Source organism: Ischnura elegans, chromosome 4 (genome assembly GCF_921293095.1).
Source record: "Ischnura elegans chromosome 4, ioIscEleg1.1, whole genome shotgun sequence".
Lineage (NCBI taxonomy): Eukaryota > Metazoa > Arthropoda > Insecta > Odonata > Coenagrionidae > Ischnura > Ischnura elegans.
Window position 1 is genome coordinate 115573866 of NC_060249.1, and position 17900 is coordinate 115591765.

Below are 17900 nucleotides of genomic sequence, written 5' to 3' on the forward strand. Positions count from 1 at the left end.
GTGTTATTCACTCCATGCATTAAAATGTCACCAACGAAGATAAAGTGTTACCTTTAGTATGAAAATAAATATCATAACTATTTGCCGGCGTTCGATATGAGGGTCTGGAGAAGAATAAAGGAGGTGAAGTGGACGGAGAGGAGGAAGAAGGACGATGTGCTGGGCATGGTGGGTGAGAAGAGACAGTTTCTAGATGAGATACAGAGGAGACAACGGTTTTGGTTATAGCGAGTACTGAGCGGGGGGACATGTTTAAAACAGTGTCAAAGGGTAGAATGTTGGGTAAATGAGGGAGAGGAAAAAAGAGAATAGGAATTTTATGTGGAATGAAAGGGAATAGGCCTTTTAGTGACTTTAAGAAGGAAGTCCGTGAAGGGAGGGCGGACTGCCAGAATACTTATTAAATAATAGTAATTATAAATATATTTATTTCACTGCCCGAAAATTACACGTGGATAAATAGATAAACAGTGAAATTATGCACCCCAGAAGATTCAATCTTTCGTAGGGGATGCCATTCGACGAAAATAAGACAGTTCTCGGCAGTATATTACAAAATAATTTAAAACAAAAGCAGCTCGTTTGGGATTCGTCATAGAAACAAGTGTCCTTATGCAATGAATAAAATAAATATAACAAATAAAAATATTCCAAGGAAACATAACTTAATCGGCAGAATATTTAAATAATAATAATCACATTGCGAAGTTTGAACGCGATCAGGTGGTGACACTTAGGTACCATATTTTATCGGGCAAGAGGTATCTACATTATACGCCGCGAGCCACCTCTAGGGTGTTTGGCATGGGGGTGATTAATCACCAGCATGCAGCATACAATAGGATTCCCACATGCGCACCACACGGAACAAAATATTATGCTACCGCATTCATTCAAAGACAAAGTTATCTTGGGAGACATTTCGTGAGGGGCGGAAGCCTGTAGATAATGCTCTGTTTTATTAGTTTCCGTTTAATTAATTTCTAAACCTCTCTGGCCACGTGCTTGAACATGTGCTTGGAACTTTCCCGGATGAATTGCATTGCTCTGGATAATTCTCGAGGGTTACAGTCTACAGCGTCATCTCAGCATATTCTCCAGACTTCGTGAAGTGAACATGTCATATTTTGTAATTCACGTCAGGTTGTTTGGATTAAAAAAAAAATAGTCGCTGCCTTTGATGAGAACTACGACGTTTTAATCGAGTCGAACACGATATCGATGGAAAGGAGACGGGATTTTTTCCGGGTTCAGGTTTTCGAAGAGAGCTGTCGAGAAAGTGGACATTTGCATCGCGTGTCCACTCTCCGTAGTGCTGGCGAGGAAAGTCATCGCGAGTTGCGCACGCTGAGGGTTGGGAGAGTTATGTATGAAGGGATGGGGAGTGAACGGCTTCACTCCACTGTAGGAGGAGCCGAAGGGAGCGGCGGAAGGGTTAAAAGAACGACTTTTTTCTGCATTTCCCTCCAATTTGAGTGTGGGGTGGATTTTAATCGGAAAGACGCCGGAAATGATCGCAACACTCCATACTCTAGCCGCATTCAAATTGTAACAATCGTCAAATAGGCCAGAGCAGACGTTGTTGCTTTCCATGTAATCAATTTGATTGTTGTCTCTCACTTGGCTATATTGGCTGACCAAAGGATGGGGAAAAGTTATTATTATATATGTTTTTTGACACAAAAAGTACAATATATTCATGCAAATAAAATAAAAGGAATCTGTGTTTACCAGTAAGTCGTCGAGGATTTATCATCAGGTTACATCCGTTAAGTACATAATTTTTAGCTACATTTTCCTTTTTTTTTATATGAAGGGGTAAGGAGCCAAGATACCCCTTGGCTTCTCACTCCATCATATGCTGTACCTTATTTCGATGCCGAAATCAATAATAAAAATACACTCAATAATAATAAAATAAATAATTTAATAAAAAAAATACATAGGTACTCAATATGGAGTAAAATAAGCAATACCAATACATCATAAAATGTAAAGTAAAACATTTCGTATTCGTAGATAATATTTAAATTTGTAATAATAACTTTGCTTTCCACATAAAAATCTGGAATAAAAAAATTATTTCTTTTCATAATTCCTTAGGTTAATTTAACGAATGTGGGTCTCTCTCCCCACGCTATTGGTTGTGGGTCTCTTCTCCTATGACCATGGTGGCTATTTCCTTTTCATGTGGGGATGTGCATGGCACTAATTAGAATTATTCAATCGGTTTTCATTCCGAACGGTTGATTCTGATTGGTTGCAACGTGATTTGAATTTTATTTTTCTCGAATTTTTCACTCCTAAGAGGGTTCATATCAGTGTCAAGATGAAAATTTTTAGACGAACAATTCCGATCGCGTAGATAATCATTCGCAATCAATCATCCTGAATTCAAATTGATCTATTTAAATAATGTTGCTTAGTGTCAAGCACATCTCACATGCAACACAGCATGAAGGAGACTAAGGAAATAGTACTATGTACTAGGATTTGAGTTTACAAGACTATATGAGCTTGGAGAAATACTCAGCTCGCTATATTTTTTAAAATTGCCTCAGCGATTCAATTACCTTGAAATATAACTGTAGATGAATTAGGCTGGCTTCATGAAGTCGTCCATATTACTCGTTGTGTTACTTCGTCAATGAGGGTATTTTGCAGTTCGGTTACTGCGGATTCCTCATTCTCGCTTCGTCTCGCAATTTTGCCGAAATGGGTCGAAGAACTGCTAGGGGTTTGAGGAGGATCGCGTGTCTCACTCCCCAATGAAAGGGGTTCCCCCGGCCAGGGGTCGCTGACTCACTGGCACGTAAAGAGACGCTCCCCACCCCCGCCGCTGTTGTGTTTGTTGTCGTCTTGGAAACGGGCCGGACAATGGAGGCGCGAAATTTCGGCCACTCGACAATATGAACGCGCATTTGCTGGTGAAATTCTTTGTGTTTTTTGCATAGGCAGATCGGGTAAGAAATGATGTATTTTCGTTTTAAAACAAAAAGGAATATATGTGTTTACGATTGGTTATATCAAGCAAAAATTAGCATATGATTCGCGGATAAGATGTAAAGGGCGTCTTTTCTGACGTCATCGCCATACCTCGCCAAGTTCTTTTGGAGGTCACTGGAGTTTCTTTCTCCTGAACTGCTCTCAGTATTGCGTCGCTTCGTATATAAATAAATGTCTTGTGAATACACGATCTTCTGTGTATATAAATATTACACTAACCTTTTCCCTCATTCTCATCTCAATTTACCAGCCTAGTGTACCTTTTCATCGCCTTTTACCGAGGAAAAACTCGGTAAATTCTTTTTTTGCAAATGCTTATATTTCCATGAATTGCTAACACTATCCTAAAAGTACCGCACCCACCATTACATGTCGGGTCAATCTTTCTATCGTGCATAGTTCTGCTCCAAAATGGATTTTTAGGTGTGTCGCAGGGGTATTTAATCAGTCATTTTTCTTTTCCGTTAAAATATAACTTTCTGGTACGCTGTATAGGCAATATGGAATCCCTTGTGCATAAATAAATCTACATCCAACCCCGCAAACAGCCCCAATAGGTGTGTGGAGGGTAGTGCTTGGGCACCATGCGTTAGCAAATCAAAAAGAAATGTTCATTCGAAGTTCTGCTTAGCATATATGAGGGGTTGAGAAGCCAAGAGGTACAAGTGATTTTTTTTCTCAACAGAGTTAGGTAAAGTTAATTGTTAGAATAAATACACAAACACTTGGTTGCCAAGGGATACGAGCGAGTCTCTGTTCTTTGCTGACGTCGAGTGGAAAATCAAATGCACTACTAAACATCTCTTTGATCTCGTTTGTTTCCTGCACCTAATTTCTGTACCTAACTGTGTATAGAAAAGAGAAATCACTTGTACCCCTTGGCTTCCAAACCACTCGTATATTATTGACTTTTGTTTTTTCTGGGGAAAAACGAATTCCCATAATTTTCCGTTCGGCAAAATATCTCTCTTAATTTATCGTTTCTGTCGTTTCTGGAAATAGAGTGGGGTTTCAATATTATGTTCTCCGTGCCGCTCTGAAAGCTCTATATTCTCAATCGCTCAGGCAATCTAGGCCTAGTGCGCAGCCTCCGAGTCTTTAGCCACTCCCAGCTCAATTCCTTTGACATCTGTGCAACGCTTTCCGTACGTCCGTACCATTATTGGACGAATCGCGCAGCTTTCCTTTGTATTGTATCAAGCTCACGGATTAAATGTTTCTGCGCCGGATCTCATCTGCTGGTTGCATATGCAAGGAGTGCCGGGGTGAGTGCAAAATAACGTCGCTTTTTTACATTTTCATCGGAAAATCTTCTCACGACACACAGTCGAGTGTACACGCATAGATCGTGTAACATTTGCTCTGCTCTCATTCAAGATGGTATTGATGTAAGCAGTGATGATATTTCGTGAACCGATATAGTTTTGTCCGGCGATACACGTGCTGCGAGAAATATCGCCTCGAGAGCGCATAATCCACTCTTCAATCTCTTTACTATAGCAGGCCACCCGGCCTTGCTTGGGAAAGATAGTACCCAGAGAAGTGAGAAACTTAGAACTTGGTGTTCATGGTCACATAAAGGGATTTTTAGGCTCGCTGAACGGAAAACAATAGAAAAACGATTTCTGTAATACGCGCACGTGATCAGCCTAGGGGACTGCATAGAGGAGGCCCAATTCCATCCCATAGAAGGCTGATTTCTCATGCCACTTCGGTCGCATTTTAATCGGTTTTCAAAAATTTCCGCTGTGCGGTGATGAGTGCTGTGCGATCCACTTCTTCCTTAGTGCTTAGCAGTAGAATGTTTTGCATTACGAGGAATGGCATTGGAAAGTAATGAATTTGTTAAATCACGTCAAAATGTGTATTAATTTCGGTATACCCCTATACATATCTTGTTTCACCATTAAACTCGGATCAACTGGTTCGTCAACGACACTAGTGGCGAGTTTTGTAAACCGATTTAAATGCGCGGTGGGTGACGACACATTTAGAGGCCTACTTGAGGATCCTCTTTTGTAATCTTCGTGGAATAAAATTATACCCCGCTCCACAACATTGATCGATATTTGTGTCTGTTAGTGTGCAAAACAAGAAATCTTGTGAACCCACACCCCGGCAAAAAGGTTTCCACCGAGAGGATTAATACGTAAGTGTAATCAACAGCGCAGCGAGGGGGGTTTTGGGGGATAACCCTCCCGGAAATCAGAGAAATCATAAATTTTAATCCGTTTTACTTAATTGGATAAATATGACTTATAGAGTAAGGATTAATAAAATACCCGTCAGAAAGCCGTAAAACTTACCTCCCAGACTCCCTTGTATTAGTTGCGCCTAAAACCCTCCCTAGCCTTAATTCCTAGCAGCGCCCCTGTTGTATAATAAAGGCTTTATTTCAGTCATGAAAATGTGGTGACGAGGACTGGAATTCCCCAAGGAATAGGGGTGCTCCAAAGGTCATGCCCATGTTTTTAAAATTAGGACTTAAAAAAGAGTTCAGAAGCTTCTCCCGTGTATTTCCTCCATTAATTAATTGCTAACATTCTTTTTCCACTCTGAAAACATAAGATATTAATTATAAGAAGATAACCCAATTTTTTACTTGAAAACCACCACCCCTTGCAATCCCGCTAGGAGGCGTTTCTCTTTTGTTCGACCCCCAAGGGCGCGAAAGCAATAGGTTGGCCTCCTCGCCGTAAAGTCATTTTAGGGTATATTATAGTACGACTACCGCTCCGAGGCTATTTCTACTGCCACGCCGCCGCCGCTGAAGAAATTCTTGAGGGGAAAGAAATGACTCTCGTTTTCCCGTCACACGCAGCGTAACCATGGGAAGCGAGGCTCGATAAATTGTTATCATCGCCGAGGACAGTTGTTTTGTGAGTGCAAGCATTTATATCGTGCATCGCCGATAGCTCTTGACCCAAATCCAGGGGCGCGAATAGGCAAAGGTGACCAAGTAGGGGTGGCCAAACCTAATTTGCCGACCAATATTTTTTGGCACCCAAAATAATTGGGTATATCCACGAAAAAATGGAACATTATGCCTTTGGTACTTTTTAGAATGGGGAACTTGCATGGGTCGCCGATTGCTCTAAAAACTATTTTGAATAAGTAAAATGGACACATTAGCTCCCAGAAATACCTTAAGTTTCTCCATTCATCATCAAAAGAAATAAAAAAATTGACTTTAAAATCGAGAAAAAATTCACTGAGCCGACCACTGCGCGAAGACACCCGAGCGTTGCCGAGGCTAGACGTGACGTCATAGGTGCCTAAACAACCGTAGGGAGTTGGTAAATACGCTGAGCGCATGCTGTAAACTTTGTTTTGAGGGAGTATTTAGCCGCTCATATTCACTTTATTTTGTTCGGTTATTCTTGGGCAAGTTTTCCTATTGCTATTGTGCAACGATTATTACTTGGGATATTAATAATGCAACCTCGGGATGATGAAATACAAGCGTTTCACTTCGTATGTTTTAGTTATCAGAAAAATGGATGATAACGTTGCCGTTTGTTCGAATAGTACTCTTGAAATTCATCTACATCTACATAATACCCCGCAAGCCGCCTAAAAGAGGTGTGGCAGGGGGTGTTAGGACACCAGCCTTTTTTTTTGGGACACCAAAAATTGATTCCACGACACTCATGGAATTTGTTATGGCAAATCATTGCTATATGTCGGCGGCAAATGGAGATGTAAAAGAAACTTGTAATACTGGAGGATAACGATCGTAAGCTTACGAGCTGTTCTGTTGATTTTGGCAACGCCGTATTAGCGGAGAAGATATCCGTTCTACGGTACGAATTCACCGCAAAACAGTCTGCACACAATCCACATGTGAGATCGCGAATCGGTTCCGCTGCCAACGCACACACACACAAGCTACAACCTATTTCAATAATATAGGTAAATCCATAGACAATATACTAGCATATAACATAAAAATATAGTGGGAAATAGACAAATACAATTATAGAAAACTGGAAGTCACTACCATTCTTATATTTATCACGTACAACTTACAATAATAGAGCTCGTTATGATGAAAACAACAATTTATTCACTGATTTAAATCCTTAAATTAGCCCGCGCAAGTGACACAGGTGACTTTTCTCACTACTATTCATTGAAATAATAAAATAACAAACTTCACGCACTCTTTTGATCTTGATAGCTTGATCGTGAAATGTCATATCTAGGGTGAACAACTGAGGTTAACACGCCACTGACAATTTTTACACTACTGTTAGACATTTATCGATAGCGTAATAGCACTTTTTACAATTCAATCACGATGGAACACTGATAACTCTTGGCCGATATTTTTCAAACTTGTCAAACTTCGTGCATTACAACTACTGGCACTGTGATTATTAGATGCCACGTTGAAAATGATACTATTTTGGCACAAAAAATGGTCCTAGATGTCTCCAATCAGCGAGCAAAAGTTGCATTGACTGGAATTCATCTCATAATACAAGCACAGGCAGTCTTAAACGACGATTTCTCCTGTACCTACGATTAAATGGATGAAGTTATTGTATATAATAGCATAGCAGACATAGGTAAACATCGAAATTGTTCTAATTATATACTTATGATGAATGATATTCCGTCGATAACATCAACTTACAATTAACGTATCCCCCTTCCAACGGCCGTGGCTCAGACTGCTACAACGATGTTACTTAGATATTATAAAATATTTGGTTTCACTACTCCAGTTTTATATTTTATGTCCTTACTCAGATATTAATATTATAAATAATACAAAATATTAGGCTTTCGAGCCTCTATTGTCGGATATTTATCTTTAAATAGAAAACAATCAACACGTCTCACAAACGGAGCTCTCACAACGGCAGGCAACTATTACAAACAATCACAACAATAGCTTCGTGTGATGTTTAGGCACCTTTGACGTCATCGAGGCTTCGTCGGCAGTGGCTTGGAGGGTGAGGGAGTTTTTCCCGCGCTTTAAAATTCGTTATATTTATCATTGAATATCTTGCGAAGGAAAACTCAGATTTACATGCGGTTTTCTTTGTTGAATTCAGAAAATAATTTTCTGTCCGCCTGTGAAATAAAAAAAATTCATGCAAGTTCCTCATTCAAATGAGATATTTAGGATACGTGCCTTTTTTCAACGATGGAATAGTTTCCAAAAATTAGAAAATATTTGATTTTTCGATTACTACTGCATATTCTCAGCCATATAAAGAATATATACGTGGCGCAAAATGTTTTTATTGTATCGTTTACGGCATGTTTGCATTAATATTTCAGAAAACACCACTGCTCATCTTCCTCCCCAGTTCCCATATTCAACCTCCCGGGTGGATTCGCAATAAAGTCTAATCCCTTTCATTCTATCCATGAACCATTTTCACCCAGAGGGTCAAAAAACTAATTACGCACAGCACAAAGCCTATTACCACAAGGGCTCTTGGAGCACCAACAGCTCCTCACTAGGAAAAATAACAAGAAAATGAAAACTCTTCAAGAAATGCAATGCACACAGCAAAGGCATTTTATGCATAGTCGTATAGAAAAGGAATCTTTTGGAAATACCGACTTGAATAACTAAGGCAGTTGAATCGGCTGGAGGGCAGATTCTCACTATTTGTCCATAGCTGACAATAATTGCTGATGGTAGGTACTTAATAAATTTAATTAGTAATATCCCACAGTTAAATGTTGATTTGATACAACAACGCGTTGTGGGCATGGAAAAATGTCGAATTAAAGTGGATTTAGAAGAATTTATAGGCCTGCGTAAATCATTCAAGTTCTCCTTGACGACGCACACCGATGCAACACACGAAATGTCAACAATCACGTCATCGCCATTTTGGAGACAATACAGACGAACCACGTGGAAGATGAAGGTTAGTGTTCCTCCTGTCGTTGAGATTCAAGTTAATTAGCATTAATCAGAGTGTAACAGGTAGGAAATAAAATCGAAGAAAGTCAGTATGCCAGGTACGCGTTCGAGGCGTCACGCCGCAACAGGTAAAGGAGCCACGGCATTTAATTAAACAAGTAGAAACCGTCAAATTTCGAATCGAACATCCCACGTTGAATTTAATGGTTCAAAAAATATGCAAATCGTGGAGCGAAATTGATTCGAAAACGGGGAAAAGTTACTCCTATTCGCATGGCTTAAGATCTCAATTTCTCCAACTGATTCAAATAACAACGCATAGGAACTCTCAGGTATTTTACACCGCGCTACAGAATGGATACCGTTTACTAGCACTGTCGAATCCATGTAATTTGAATATGCATTCAATTTTAATGCATTTGGTTTACTATCAACACTTCAGGAACTCTTAGCTACAACTGTGAACATTACTATTGAGCATCACTGTGAACATTACTACCACATGTGCTAATGGGTTTAACTACCAAGCAGTGGTCTCCAAATTTATAAAAAATAAGAAGGAATTAGTAAAGAGTTATTCAAATTTCAATGGCACAAAATATAGTGCCATTATTTTACAAATTTTTACAACAGTGAATAATCATAGACTTGGGCATTTTTACAACACTTTCATGACAGTGAATAAACATAAATGATTTCCCATTAAGGGTTTTATTCCTCGGTCGCTATTGCCAAAGTCTGAACTACACGATCATTATCCCCGTCTCTCAGAGTGATAGCTGCAGCGATAGGTTTTCATGACCAAAAGAGTGATCGCTCGACCTATCATTAACTGAATCACACTGTCATTCCCACCTTTCGTTTTTCCGTCACCTTCCATAGTTACAACTGTCATTCAATTTAAAGCCAAGCGTGGCGTTACAGTCACTGTTAGCGGCCGTGCGTTTAGGTTGGCTAAAAGACTAGCGGCTATGATTTCATAGACGGAGACGAGGCAAGTGATGAAAAAAGGGATGAGATTTCCATCGCTAGAGCCATCGCGGAAAATGATTGCGTAGAAAATGTAATTTTTCCGCCATCGTTGGAGTGATCGTTGGAGGTATCGCTAGGAAGGGATGGAAAATAACGATCGTGTGATTCAGGTTTAAATGTAATCTATTCAATCCTAAGTTAGAGAACCATGAATTTCGCTTACGCAACCCTCAACAGGGCACACGCTACCACTACTAAACTAAACTACACGACTAAAAATCATATGGCCGTCGCCCACACGTAAGGGAAGGCGACAAGGTCTCTTCCTTCCTTTCCTTACCTCCACTTTCAGTAATTTAGTACCTCTCAATCATAGCCCAGAGAGAAAATAATAGAATATATAATAATATTTCAGAAAAAAATATTTTTAAAAGTAAAAACACGTTTTATTAAAAAGAAGAAAATAGCGGCCTGCGGTCCCTTGAAGTATTGAAAATTTGAAATATATTTGATGAGAAAGTTCAAATAAGTTTTAGAAGAATATTTCAGATGTCAAAAACTAAATACGTGGTGCAAATGCAAGGTGATGAAATGGTCGATAGATATCACTCTTTTCTCTCAGCGAAAGCTAATGTAATCAAGGGTCGCCCAATGTAACAACTAGGCTGTTGTGAACGTTGACGTCTCAGTGTACTGAAAAGACTCCATTACACCTATTATGATTGCAGCGTTTCCATAGGATTTTGGCGGCCATTGTTGGAAAAAATCTAAGTATTTAATTTTTATTTGCGAATATTACTCGAGATTCCGTTCCGATCGTGGTAATAATGTAAGAACATTGCATTTTCATCCAGTGCTGAGCTATTTTGAAAATTTCAGCGCTCTAGCTAATCAGGAAGTGGTCACAATTTGATTTGCAAGATTATGCCCGAAAGGAAAAACATACGAGAAAGCGAGTATAATAAAACGTGGTAAATAAGGGAGAGGTAAGCGGTGGACAACACTCGTGGAATCAACTTCCGGTACCTGCCGCACGAGGAAAATATTGCGCGGCCGTTCATCAATATCAGGGTAATAGTCCAGGAAATGAAGCTCATAAAAGTGAAAAACCTTGCAATTTTTTCAAACTGAATCGATTTGCACCAAAATTTGGGATTAGACTAATTATACCCCCTCATTCAAAATCTATATTATGCCGAAGGGCGCTTTTTATTTTTTAGGGGTGAAAACAACCCCTCTAAGCTGGAACTTAAAAAATTATATTTTAAAGGTAATTACGTGTAAAATTTAGTTTAAATTATATGTATAATTATTTTTTTATGTTTGGAAAATAATTTTAAGGTGTTTCAACCCATAATAATCAACCCTTATTGGGGGTTAAAGTAAAAAAGAATTTTCAAACTGAATCGATTTGCATAAAAATTTGTGTTTATACTAATCATACCTCCTTTAAAAATGTTTTTCAAACCGAATCGATTTGCATAAATACTTGGGATTAGACTAATCATACCCCCTTCTTCAAAATCTATATTATGCCGAAGGGCGCCTTTTATTTTTTTAGGGGTGAAAACTACCCCTAAAAGCTAAAACTTAAAAAAATTATATTTTAAAGCTAAATACGGGTAAAATTTAGTTTAAATTATTTGTATAATTATTTTTTTGTTTGGAAAATAATTTTAAGGCATTTCTACCCATAATAATCAACCCTTATTGGGGGTTAATGTAAAAAAAATTATTTACCCTAAAAATAAAAATTATTTATCACATTGTATCTTCTTATTCACTTTCTTACTCCTTTTATTATGTATTCACTTTTTTCTCTCATGATTTTAATCACAGCACAGAAAAGATATAACAATAGGATAAACAGAACAAACTTCGTCATGGTAACATAAAAAAATAAATGTACATTTATGTAGACATTACATGAAGCACAATCAAACGGAGACTGTATGGCTTCCAGTCTTCACACCTGTAGCGAGAGCACACATACTAACATATGTGTATGTATATATACATCTTATGGGTATGTGTTTATTTTGTAGCAAATTTGAGTGTATCGTTAGCTTCTAACGTAAAGTACACAAAGTATATGCTGATTATGAGGAATATTATGCTCTGAATTGTGGATTTCGAATTTTTCGAAAATAAATTTGATTGGTATTTCAAACATAGCTCCTTTATTTTTTATGATAAAAAGTTCATTTAAATTGTATTTTGTAGGGTTTTTACTGATTACAAGTTCATGTGAATTAAATTTTTTTCGAGTCATTAATTTTGAAAGGGGAGGGATTTAAGGGTTTAAATAAGGTGGAGCTCCCTTGGAAATAGAGGTTTTAATTATCAATATCTCACCAAATATTTATTGTATAGAAAATTAAAACACACCAAAATATTTTAAAATAAAGAAGCTACAATTTATTACTCCTGCATTTTTTTCATCTCTCCAGTTTTTTTGGAGTTATTTTGAAAAAAAGAGCATTTTTAACGAAATTGTAGAAAATGACTTTTCACTTTTTCCTCCAATTTTTTCAAAATTTAGAGTTGCAAATTAAAAAAACTTCTAGAATCAATTAACAAAACTTAAATAAAGAGAAATACTCAAGGGCATTGATCAATTTTGTCTAGTGTGGTAATAAGGAGTTGTTTTCACTGATTTTTTCGTACAAAAAAGTAGGGACTGATCTTATTTTTAATCATAACTCGCTCAAATTTCATGATAAAAAATATTTTTTCTCATCATAAGAAAGTTTTTAAAAAACACTTTTAAACAGATTACATAATTTTTCCTCGAAAATTACATTTTTCCCGCTATTTGGTATTGAACCTTTAAAATTTAGCGTATGACAAACAATACATAACCATCAACAAGTTGTAGCTCGGTCCGATTTGGTCATAAAGGAAATATAAAATAAGATTTTTATTTAATTTTTTACAAGCTACAGTTTTGTAATTCACAATTTCCTAATAAAATTAATACTTTTCAAGTTATTTTCCTATAATCGATTAAAATCGTTGATTTTTTCATCAAAAAACTGTTACTTTCAATCGCAAATAACTCGAAAAATATTAATTTTACGCAGAAAATGAAAAGAACATTTTATTCTTAGAATTTATTTTTCTATCGATTTCTGTGGTCAAAATATAATTAAAATTTTCCACCCCCGAGATGGGGTGGAAACCACCCCCAGGGTAAAAGCGCCCGTCGGCATGATATAGATTTTGATTCTTGGTATATTCCCTACTTATTGTGAAAATTTCAAGAAAATCGATTCAGTTTGAAAAAATTGCAAGCCAAAATGCTTCATTTCCTGGACTATAAATATTTTTATCACATCGTACTAGACGATGAAAAAAGTGAAGTACAATGCCACGTGCTCGTATAACAAATCTACAGAGAAAAACACAGTTTTTGTTCTCACTGCACTTTGATAATGCACTCACAACAAAAATTTCCTGGGAATAGTACCGGTCTTCCCGTATCTGGCACTAAAGGAAAACATTGCTCGGAATGAGGCAAAAAAAGATCGAGAACCTTTTTTTTTTTAAATCACGCTAGCTTACTTCGCATCGGACGATGAAAATGTGAAATACAATCATAGTACCACATATGTACTACTCCAAATGAGTAGAATACCATTGCTTCATAATCACGCCAAACTTTATATTAATATTCACGGTTTTAAAGTGGATAATGAACCCAAATAATTTTCGTCAGCAAAATATACTTATAACATCGCGTTTGCTTAGTCGTACAATTTAATTGCTAATGATCTACATCTACATAATACCCTGCGAACCACCTCAAGGGTTTTTGGCACGGGATGAGTATACTCCAACATAGAGCATGCAATACGCTACGTAATCGTAGTCGTACGAGAAAGCCCAGAAACCATGCACTTGCAAGCAGAAAGTTAGATCTTTCTCCAATCATGAATTGCTCTAAGCAAGTTGACACCAACGATTAAAATAATATCAAATGATTAATAGGATAATGATTGAGTATCCATAAATATCCATTAAATATCCATAAATGATTAAGTATCCATAGAACTACATAAAAGTAATTAGATGCCGGCAAGGAAAACAAGGACCAACAATTCCAAACCAGGAAAAAAATACATGCTTAATATCGACTTAGTGATTTTAGCTATTAATTACATTGATGGCACATCTGTTATTATCCGACACCTTAAACCTCTCTGTTCCGTAGTCTACATCTTTTATCTTCATCCCTAGATATCTTCCATCATAATACGACGGTAGGTTCAGCCTATATTTCGATCTTCGCTCAAGTAACGAAACCCAGCCTAACACATCTAGCAATGCGGTCACGCCGTTCTGTTTATCATAGCAACCCATAAAAAATATGGAAGCCCTGCACTGTAACCTATTGACTTCTGCAACCAGTCAGGTCTCGTGTGAGCCCCATGTGATAGCTGCATATTCCCATATGATCCAAAAAACATTCCGATTGCAATGGGCATAACAGGAATGAATGCGCAAAATACGAATAATCATAATTAATCGTGTATTTTAGCGGCAAACAGGTGTTCCTTCAGCGGTCAACTGAAGGATGTCGTCTTGCGTCACCCGAGTAGGACCGCGCCTATTTTTCCTTGAAGAAAATCCCCCTAGGCACTACTCGACGGCAGCGCCACCCACGCGGTAGCGGGAAACAAAGAAAGGGCGGGATCCGCCGGTCGCGAGAGCCATTACCCCATAGGGTGCCACGTGCACCACACACGCATCCGATCGCAGATCCAAAATGGAGAACCTCCAGTTTCCGCTGAGTCACCGTTAATGGGAGAAAAAAGAAAACAGCACGCGCGCGTATAACATGAAGGCATGCACTTCCTGGATCTCCCCTACTCCCAACGCGAAGAGAGGGAAAATATCGGTTATATTTATTCACCAGCTTTCGCTCGCATTCGCCTTTTCTGGTCTCTGCCAGTCCTTACCATGTTTGTCTGCCGTTTGTTAAGGATCGCTTTTTTTCGTTGATATCTAACCTAAGTAAATTGACATAGAAATACCGAACAGTTCTAGGCTTTCAGGATTTCTGACTGTTACAAGGTGTGTACTAATGGCTCCCACGATGACTTTGGTGCCTTTAAAAAGCTTCTCCGCGATGTTAAAAAATCATCATACCCACTGATTTTTTGACCGCAAATCCCCCGATAAGGTAGAGAGGCATGGAGACAGTTGGTAGCACCGTAATAGATAGAAAATTTAGTGTTTCCAAAATGTTTCCAAGGTTTGAAGACGATTTTTGAGGGGATCGACTTCTTGTCGTACCTCGCCTCGTTAACCCCAAACATTTGTATGAATCAGTCAGTCTGTGGTCAAAAGTGGATTTCAAAGTATCTATCTATAGTATAAATAAAATAGGATGTCTGTCCGCTATGCGTTTCCATACAGATTACGACCATAGTTGGTACACAAGTGCATTTCATGCTCCCAAACCCCTTAATGCTATTTTCGGTTGCGTACTTCGCGTCGTTTTTTCATTACAATTTTACACCTCACGTCATTCAACTTCTGAGGTTAGACATCCTGCTGGGTAGGCACACCTCTTCACTCGCTAAAAGGGAAAACATAAATAATATTACACTCAGGCGCGCAGCTAGGAATTAAGGCTAGGGGGGTTTTTAAACGCAACTAATACTGGGGGTATGAAACACGGGAGGTGCGGGTGCCCTCCCCCAGAAATTTTTTAAGATAAATGGTTCAAAATGGTGAGTTTTACGGTTTTCTAAGGGATATTTTATTATACTTACACTATTCTATAAAAATTATTGATCCAATTTGGTAAAAGAGATCAAACTTGTAAAAAATTTCTGAGCCTTCGGGGGTGGGGGGTTATCCCCTAAAACCCCCCTCGCTGCTTTACGAGAACACATCGCTGCAGCTCATCTGGTCTTAATTCGTGGCGTATAACTGCTCTTCAACTTATCCCAACGTCTTGAAATTTTCAAAGTGTATTGAATAGACAATTGTCAAAATTTTCTGTATGACGTATGAATATATATCTCCTCGGTGTTTTCTCTAACGTAAAATTTTTATTCTTGAATTTTCATTCTGATAATGTTGTGAGCCCTGGCAAAGATGATTGCATAAGTTTATAACGAATAATATACCACCAAACAATAGACATAATACGTTCGGTTGATTTGGATTGATGGGTCTTCTTAAATGAATCTTCATATGCTCGTGACGACAGTGAAAAGAAGTGGCGGAAGTATGCGCAAATAAGAATCCCCATTAACTTTTCCGCCTTAAGCTTTCCCTATTTCACTGTTATGGTAATTATTGTGGCTGTAATATAATTTTTTATTCATTCAGACTAATGTTGTGTTTTTGTTATTTGCAGGTCACCATGGTTTCGTTCTCCGGGAAGCTGCCCACAGTTGGGGGGCCACTCGCGCTGGCGCTGCTGTCAGTCGCCGTGCTAGTGCTGTCTGTGGGCCCCCTGGGGGTCGGTGGGTTCAGCATGGGGGCCCCCGATTCCGTGTGCGGCAGCCTGGTGCCCGGACACAAGGCGCAGGCATCACCGCACCCATCCAAATTCCGTCTCTCGCTCGCCGCACCCATGAAGAACAACAAGACTGTGGGCAACTCCAAGGACCGCGTGATCCGCGTCCGCATCCACTCCCCGGACAGGATACCCTTCAAAGGGTTCATCTTAAGGGCCCAAGAGGGCGGATCCAACAGCCCCATCGGGTCCTTCACGTTCGAAGATCCGACCAAGGCGAAAACCATGTCCTGCGGAAATGCCATAGCAGTGAGTTTGATTAGTTCAATTCATCATCATCACCATTAGTGAACAAATCCTAAGATTGGTTTGACGCAGCTCTCCATTCCTCTCTCCAGTGGCGTTACTATGGGGGGGGGGGGGGTGAGGGGATGTATCCCCCACCCCCGAAGCCCCAGAGAAATCAAAACATTATTTAAAAATCTTGTCCGGATTCGATTTGTAATAACTGCATCTGCTTAAAGTTAAATTTTAAGTGCCAAAATGATATAAAATACATTTTCAGTTATCTTATTTTTCAAAAATTTTCCTTAACTTCCCGTTTCCTGGTGGGGGGGGGGGGGAGGTTGCCCACACTAACCACCCTCATCCCCTACCAAAGCATATTCCTAGTTACGCACTGCCTCTCCCCTATCCATTAACCTGTTAACACATTAAGGACCGGATTTTTTTTCGAACTTACCCCAGTGGCCAGGTATTTTTCAAGGCAGGCTGTTATTTTGCATGCAACTTCAATTTTGTTTACATGTGAATAACTTTTTACAATATCTCTTTCAAATTTTTAGTGTTTTAAGATAAAACCTAATGTTATATAGTGAATGAATAATTTTTAATGCATACCTAAAATTAATAATTTTTATGACATATAAACTCGATAAATTTATTAAATTTATGAAGGCAACGTGTAGAAAACACGAGTTATCTCGTGATCCGTCCGTAACAGATGGGTTGCAAAACACGAGTATACTTGTGATCCATCCGCAATGTGTTAATAGCAATATATTCTTCTCTTTTACCTCCTTTATAACCTGTCCCATGCAACTCAATCATGGCAATCCCGTGCCCTTCTTCACTTCCCCTCGTCCTTCAACGAATGTCTTAATCAGGCCATCATATGCCTCAAAATATGGCCAACTAAGTTGTCCTGTCTTCTGCTTAAGATTTTTAGGAGGCTTCTCTTTTCTCCCACTCTTCTTAGCACTTATTCGTTACTTACATGGTCAATCCATTTTATTTTCATCATTCTTCGATAGCACCACATTTCGAATGCTTCCACTGTTAACCTCTCTGCTGCTGTCAACATCCAAGCCTCACTTCCATAGAGAAACATGCTAGTTCCATTAACAAAATCAATTCCCTGTTGGATGACCATGTTGGAAGACTGTATCAATCTGGGATCTGGCAGTTCACCCTCCCACCTGATTTACTCTTCTCAAATTTCAGCTGAAAACAGAGGAAGGTAGCTGGATTACAGTCGACTGCAGTCAAAGCAGATCA

General features: G+C 38.7%; 1 protein-coding gene across 1 annotated transcript in view; it reads left to right on the plus strand.

The window, feature by feature from the left end:
* Window positions 1-17900, plus strand: part of LOC124157932 (putative ferric-chelate reductase 1 homolog) — a 123802-nt gene that overhangs the window by 94571 nt on the left and 11331 nt on the right. The window contains exon 3 of the mRNA XM_046533031.1: window positions 16242-16652. Coding sequence (XP_046388987.1) covers window positions 16248-16652 — 405 coding nt within the window. The 5' untranslated portion in view covers window positions 16242-16247. The remainder of the gene's footprint in view (window positions 1-16241; window positions 16653-17900) is intronic.